This window comes from Scardinius erythrophthalmus (assembly GCF_964197995.2).
Source record: "Scardinius erythrophthalmus genome assembly, chromosome: 18".
In the NCBI taxonomy this organism is placed as follows: domain Eukaryota; kingdom Metazoa; phylum Chordata; class Actinopteri; order Cypriniformes; family Leuciscidae; genus Scardinius; species Scardinius erythrophthalmus.
Genome location: NC_138238.1, coordinates 2,595,698 through 2,603,636, shown reverse-complemented (window position 1 = coordinate 2,603,636; position 7,939 = coordinate 2,595,698). Strand labels below are relative to the sequence as shown.

At 33.7% G+C, this 7,939-nt stretch overlaps 1 protein-coding gene across 2 annotated transcripts in view; it reads left to right on the top strand.

Annotated features, from left to right (window-relative positions):
* Positions 1-3,489: 3,489 nt before the first annotated feature.
* plaub (plasminogen activator, urokinase b) overlaps positions 3,490-7,939 on the top strand; it is a 14,556-nt gene continuing 10,106 nt past the window's right edge. The window contains exons 1-6 of one of the 2 annotated variants that reach the window (XM_081392245.1): positions 3,490-3,528; positions 4,955-5,031; positions 5,133-5,178; positions 5,296-5,397; positions 6,145-6,253; positions 7,442-7,533. In XM_081392245.1, coding sequence (XP_081248371.1) covers positions 4,969-5,031; positions 5,133-5,178; positions 5,296-5,397; positions 6,145-6,253; positions 7,442-7,533 — 412 coding nt within the window. In that variant the 5' untranslated portion in view covers positions 3,490-3,528; positions 4,955-4,968. Of the gene's footprint in view, positions 3,529-4,758; positions 5,032-5,132; positions 5,179-5,295; positions 5,398-6,144; positions 6,254-7,441; positions 7,534-7,939 lie in introns of those variants that run through there. The other variant, XM_081392244.1, reaches the window with a different exon arrangement.

The following is a 7,939-nucleotide window of genomic DNA, read 5'->3' as shown; positions in this document are numbered from 1 at the left end:
TTTCATATATATAAATATATATATTATATAGAGAGGAATTTGTTATTAATTTCATTATATATTTATTAACAGTCTCTAGTAGGACCAACTCTATAGCGCCACCACCAGTTCAAAAATTCAAGATTGAAAAGGTTATTTTGAACCCTTTGATCTAGAAAAATGAAACTTAGTACGCATGATTCCTCTCATCATGGTGATCACAATCAATATCTTACATTAAGAGTCCACCCATTACAGTAGTGGCCATTTTGAAAAGTATAGTATTCAGTTTTTTCGCTACTCCTTTAAATTTTATCCAATTCTTATGAAAATTGGCTCAGATGATCTTTGTACTGAGCCGCACAGAAATGACTGAACAGATTTTTTTTATTCATCTTTGTTCAAAAGTTATGGAGTCACAAAGTTAACGAGGTCAACCCAAAATTGGTTCAGAAGCTATAGCTCGGCCAATCTTTGATCAGTCGAAACGGAAATTGGTACGCTTAATCAGAGCCATGATCTGAGGGTCCATGCCAAAGTTGGGAACAGCGCCACCTACAGGTCCTGAGATATGAAAAATGGCTATTTTGGCCACTAACTTTTGAACAGTTTGTCATAAATGTGGTATCTATGGATTCCTTGTGTCATGCCGAATCCGTGGAAACCGATTTTGCCAGGATTGGATGTACCATGTGTCCGCCATTTTGAATTTTGTTATAAATTGTAATATCTTTTAAACTATTTGACATATCTTCACAAGCTTTGGTAGGGATCATCAACAGCATGTCCTGAATGTACATGAGACGTTTGGACAGAGCGCCACCTAGTGTTCCAAAGATAAAAGTTTTTTTGCAAAAACACCTATAACTTTTGAAAACATTGTTTGAAATTTGATTGACTTTATGTCATTATGTTCCTTTGTTTATGCCTATTCCGACGATATCTCATTTGTCATTTTCCAACAATGTGACTGTCCGTCATATTGGAGCAAATGAAAAACAGTTTTTTCGTTATTCCTCCTACAAAATGTTGCTCAATATTTACCAAAATTTTATCAGATGATCTTTGGACCGAGCCGTACAGAAGTGAAGGAACAGATTTTTGATTTTTGATACAATTTGCACGAGCTCACCAAAATTGGACAGTTGAAGACTGGAAAAATGTTGCCTGGTCTGATGAGTCTTGATTTCTGTTGAGACATTCAGATGGTAGAGTCAGAATTTGGAGTAAACAGAAAGAGAACATGGATCCATCATGCCTTGTTCCCACTGTGCAGGCTGGTGGTGGTGGTGTAATGGTGTGGGGGATGTTTTCTTAGCACACTTTAGGCCCCTTAGTGCCAATTGGGCATCGTTTAAATGCCACGGCCTACCTGAGCATTGTTTCTAACCATGTCCATCCATTTATGACCACCATGTACCCATCCTCTGATGGCTACTTCCAGCAGGATAATGCACCATGTCACAAAGCTCGAATCATTTCAAATTGGTTTCTTGAACATGACAATGAGTTCACTGTACTAAAATGGCCCCCACAGTCACCAGATCTCAACCCAATAGAGCATCTTTGGGATGTGGTGGAACGGGAGCTTCGTGCCCTGGATGTGCATCCCACAAATCTCCATCAACTGCAAGATGCTATCCTATCAATATGGGCCAACATTTCTAAAGAATGCTTTCAGCACCTTGTTGAATCAATGCCACGTAGAATTAAGGCAGTTCTGAAGGCGAAAGGGGGTCAAACACAGTATTAGTATGGTGTTCCTAATAATCCTTTAGGTGAGTGTATATATATATATATATCTCATTTGTTTAAAATATTGCTTATGATTATTTTCATTATTATATATTTTAACATTCCTTCCTTATATAATTAATTTATATTTGTACTTTTTAATTTTATATATATATATGTGTGTGTGTGTGTGTGTGTGTGTGTGTGTGTGTGTGTGTGTGTGTGTGTATTTGTTTAAAGTATTGTTCATTATTTTCCTTATTATATATTTTTTTACGTATTAATAATATATTTGTAAATAGAATTAGTTTTAAAAATATTTTGTAATATATATTACATTTTTAATAATTAAAATATCTATTTGAATTACTTTGTTTAAAAATATTGTTAATTATTGTTTTCATTATTGTTATTTCATTTTTTTTACTTTTTTATTATATATGTTCACACACACACACACACACACACACACACACATATATATATATATATAAACAATATTTTTTGTCATGCAGAAATCTTCAAATGCGTTGTGTAGTTTGACCTACATCTTGTTTGTTTAGTGTCTGTCAGGGATGATGAACATCCGCTCAGTCAGTCGAGGTGTGGAGCTCCGTATTTAACAATCACATTTTCAAAAGCTTTAATCACTGACCTAAAATCAGCTCAGAGTCTGTGAAGACAACAGTACGAGCTGAATCAGTGTGTCAGACAAACACTGAATCATAACTGTATATTCCCCAAAACAATGAGCTATCGACCAACACCCAGAGGAATTACTCACTGAATTTTCTTCATCCCAGAGGAGAGGAAAGGAACGCACCAGGGAATGCATGCCGAATGAGGCACGGCGAGTGTGTGCGCACAGATGTTTCTGGATGAGGAAGTGTGAAACTGATTTCACTGTGTTTGCCCACTTGTTTCTCAGCGGATGAGTGTCAGTGGTTTTGGAGAACATGTCCGGAACGGCTCAGTGATCCCGCTTTCTGCTCCCATTCCTGGGAAAAACACCCACGATTACAGTATCTTGTCATTTTGTGTCAGAGTTTAACTGGAACAGTTTATTCAATAACATTTCAATGGAATAGTATCATTGTTACATCAGGCTTATGAGAATAAACAGCTGTTTTATTCAGAGACCCAAAAATATGCAATTTGTTGCATATGCTGATATTTTAATGGGCAAAAAGTAAGATGAAAACAACGAGTTCTTTATAACTGTGCAGCAGATACTTAAAATGCATATAAATATCAATATTTACCAATATTACGTCTTAGTAAGATGATATTTGAATGCTCAGTTTTATGATTAAAGCTCTTTTAAAACATGATTCAATGCAATTGTGATTGTGAGATGAACTAACTTCCTCAAAAGCCTGATGATCATATTTGATACTCGTGATTTTTCTATAAAATGATGTTTGGATAATCCAGTAAAGCTTCAATCCAGTACGATAAAACAGTCTAAACTATCAGTCAGACAGGCATGAAGTAGATTGTGTGTGATCAGGTTTCTCAGCAAAGTTTTGATCAATTTAGAGGCCTTAGAAATGTTGTGTTTCAATAAGATACTGTAGATTTACAGACCAGTTCAGAAGATAGTGTTTGAGAAAAGAAAGAAAGCAAAAGCATGAAGAGAACTGAAGTCAGTTTGAATCATCATTGATCTAGTTTCAGTGTTTGACAAACTCACACACAAACTCTTGTGTTCCTGCAGCCAATCAGAGCAAACGCTCCTCTATATAGGGAGTGTGTAAATCCAAGGAACACACACACACACACACACACACTCCAGTCCTGCGGATCTGATAACCGGTGAGTTGAGTTATTCTGCTGATACACGAGTTCATGCATGACTGAGACATTAAACTGCTTTAAAAATAATCCAGATGCACAATATTCATATAGAGACGAGATGATCTGTGCATTACTAACTCTGTAAATGCTGGTAGAAGATATGAGGACAATAATATAACATAATGTGCTTTATAAAATTGTGGATATGTTGTATTATGTTGATAGTTTTAGATCATTTGCTCTGGGAAGATTTTTATTTTGTTTTATTTTAATAAATTGGATTATGTTGGATGGGAGGACTTTTATTTTATCATTTTATTTTATTTTATTTTGATAAATTTGATTATGTTGCTTGGGAAGACTTTTATTTTATTGTTTTATTTAATTTAATTTTATTTTGATATGCTGTATAGTTTCAGATCATTTACTCTGGGGAGGATTTTTTATTGTTATTTTTATTTTTCAATTAATTCTACTGTTTATTTTATTTTATTATTTTTGACATGTTGTATTATGCTAGTTTCAGATCATTTGCTCTGGGAAGATTTTTATTTAATTTTATTGGGATATGTTGTATTATGTTGATAGTTTTAGATCATTTGCTTTGGGAAGATTTTTATTTTGTTTTATTTTAATAAATTGGATTATGTTGGATGGGAGGACTTTTATTTTATCATTTTATTTTATTTTGATAAATTTGATTATGTTGCTTGGGAAGACTTTTATTTTATTGTTTTATTTAATTTTATTTAATTTTATTTTGATATGCTGTATTATGTTGATAGTTTTAGATCACTTGCTCTGTGAAGATTTTTTATTTTGTTTTTATTTATTTTATTTTATTTTATTTGGATATGTTGATAGTTTTAGATCATTTGCTCTGGGAAGATTTTTTATTTTGTTTTTATTTATTTATTTTATTTTATTTGGATATGTTCCATTATGTTGATAGTTTCAGATCATTTGCTCTGGGAAGATTTGTATTTTATTTCATTTTAATAAATTGGATTATGTTAGATGGGAGGACTTTTATTTTATTATTTTATTTTATTTTATTTTGATAAACTGGATTATGTTGAATGGAAACATTTTAATGAGACATGTTTGAGTTTATATCTGAGATCTCTAACTTTGGATTGCAGACGTTTGGCATCTTGAGACCTTGTTGAGATGCATGTGAGATTAACTTACTTTTCTGAGAACCAGCCGATCTCTCATCGCTGTCTAAGAGATTTATTACACACACACACACACACACACACACATCTCATCTGTGAAGATCTCTGAGCTTTAACCTCCTTCTCTGCTCCAGGCCTGTTCTGTCTGACCTGGCCTGTTATAGGAAATTAATTTTAGAATGAATTTTTCCAGGAAATTTCTCCGTTGTGTATTTCTAAAGAAAAACCTTGCCTCGACTGCTTCAATGACATGATCTGTGTTTCAGCGTCTGAAGGAGAAATGTCTGTGTTCTGCAGTCTGAGTTTAACGCTAGCGTTAGCTTTAGCAGCGCTCACAGTTTGTGTAAGTGTGCTTCATAACTACACACTTCACTCTCACATTTAGACACTGTTTTTAATTGTGTAGTTTCTAGACAACTCCTCATTTCTGTGTTTTGACCTCAGAGAGCCCAGCGAGGACTCTTTCCCAGCGCTTCACAGGACAAACCAGGTGCAGATGCTTTATATTTTATTTTTCATGTTCACATTAATATCGAATAGAAGTCACGCAGTTTGACCTCACGCTTGCTGTGTGTGTGTGTGTGTGTGTGTGTGTGTGTTCCTGCAGGTGTTTTGTGTCTGAATGGTGGGACGTCTCTCTCCTCTCCGTCGGGACGTCACTTGCTCTGTCTCTGTCCTGACGGCTTCAGTGGCTCCAGCTGTGAAACAGGTGTGTGTGTGTGTGTGTGTGTGTGTGTTTATTATCAGGTCTTTGCATCTGTAAATGTTCATCCTCTCTGTTAAAGGGATAGTTCACCCAAAAGTCCTAGGTGAATATGACATTCTTCTTTCAGACGAATACAATCAGAGTTATATAAAAAAATGGCCTGGCTCTTCCAAGCTTTATAATGGCAGTGAATTGCTTTTTCTGTTTTGAAGTCCATCAAAGTGCATCTATCCATCATAAAAGTGCATTTATCCATCATAATATTGCATCTATGCATCATAAAAGTGCATCTATCCATCATAAAAGTGCATCTATTCATCATAAAAGTGCATTTTTATCATTTATTCATCATAAAAGTGCATTTATGCATCATAAAAATGCATCTATCCATCATAAAAGTGCATCTATCCATCATAAAAGTGCATCTATGCATCATAAAAGTGCCTCTATGCATCATAAAAGTGCCTCTATGCATCATAAAAGTGCCTCTATGCATCATAAAAGTGCATCTATGCATTATAAAAGTGCATCTATGCATTATAAAAGTGCATCTATGCATCATAAAAGTGCATCTATGCATCATAAAAGTGCATTTATTCATCATAAAAGTGCATCTCTTCATCATAAATTTATTTAAATAAAATAAATTTAACACCTAGGATGGCTTCAGGGTAAGTAAATCATGGGCTAATTTTCATTTTTGGATGAACTGTCCCTTTAAGTTCTTCAGCTAATGATGTTTTCTGGTAGACGAGTCCATGTCCTGCTCTGACGGGATCGGTCTCCACTACAGAGGTCCCGTGTCCAAATCAAAGAGTGGGAGGGAATGTGTGGAACTGGGTCAACACAAACACTGCAGGCGAGTTGAGCTCAGACAGACCCGTGAGTGACCTGACAGCTAGAATCATATCAACATGCCTTTGACCTGAAGACTGGAATATTAATAGAACAAAAAAAAAAGTTTATGGGGCTTAATTTATAAGCAAATCTCACAAAACATGCCAAGAGCCGACATGTCTTGGGCAAAATTCACCCCAAAATTAAATATATTAAATTGAACCCATTTAAAAAAAAAATAATAATAAAGACAATAGTTGTTTTAAATACCTTTTAATTTAATAATTATAATAATAATATAATAATAATGGTTAATTTAATAATTATTTTAAGTTGACTTAATTTGATAAAGTTTTGAGTATAGAAAATTAAGCCTTTTTGCATTTTGACATTATATATTTTTTTATATTTTACATTGTTTGTTTTACATTAAACACAATGAAACACATTTGCCCCATTATTAATAATTAATATTTTACTGTTTTAAAATTAACCAATTTTTATACAATGAAAATTGTATTAAATTTTAATTTAATTTAATTTAATTTAATTTAATTCTTTAAGTTTTGCATTAAGAAATGTAAGCTTTTTGGACAATTTATTTATTTATTTATTTGCATTTTGATATTATTAAACACAATGAAACACACAAGCCCCATTAACATTTATTTATATTTTACTGTTTTAAAGTAAATCAGTACTGTCATACAATTAATAATATATTAACTGATAAAGATTTTTGTATTATTTTCATTATAATTAAACACATTTGCCACATTAACATTTATTTATATTTTACTGTTTTTGAGTATAAAGTACTTTTATACAATTATTTTCATGTATGTATAAATAATAAATAAATAACAATTACATTACATTACAGTGAGAATTTGGTCACAGTGCAAAACAATTCATTTTTTACTTTTCATTTTGGGGTGAAATATGACCTGCACATGTTCTTGATCATATTTGCAATATTCCCCCTTATTCTCAAGTCCAGACATGAAGATCTCCTGCAGAAATATTCCCTCACACACCTTCACACACACACACACACACACCTGCCCGAGCCTGTGCTGCTCACGCTGCCTGACATTCCTGTGTTGTTTGGCGTATTCCTGCTCATGTAAATGTGGTTATTGTGTTCATTTCTCTTCATCGTGTCACTTACATCCATCATAACTCACTGTACATGTTCCAACACCAACAGAAACCCAGACTTCAGCCGCAGACCGTGGTGTTTCGTACAGAAGGAGTCTAGGATCATCAGAGAGGACTGTGATATTCCCCGATGCACAGAAGGTCTCAGTACTGACTCTGTCCTTTTCACTCTATTAATGTATCAGAGATGGGCATAGATACATAAAATATATTTAAAAACAGAAAGTTGTGCGGCGAATACTGAATATGAGTTCAGTATTCAGTATAATATTGCACTTTTAATAACTCTTTTTAACATCAAGCACGTCCCACTATTTATTACTCAGTCGTTCGTGTTTCTCTATCGCTTTAATGTGAGTAATGCTTAAACACATTTGACAAGCTAGTTGATAAAACGAATAACCAATTACAGTCCCCCTGTGTTGAAAATCAAGTTTTTAATGTTGTTTATGTGTCAATGTGGTGTTTTTAATATGCTTTAACACAAACCATGTGTAAATTCATAAGTCGACAGCATTGCTGAGTATTTCCTCCTTAAAACTGCAGT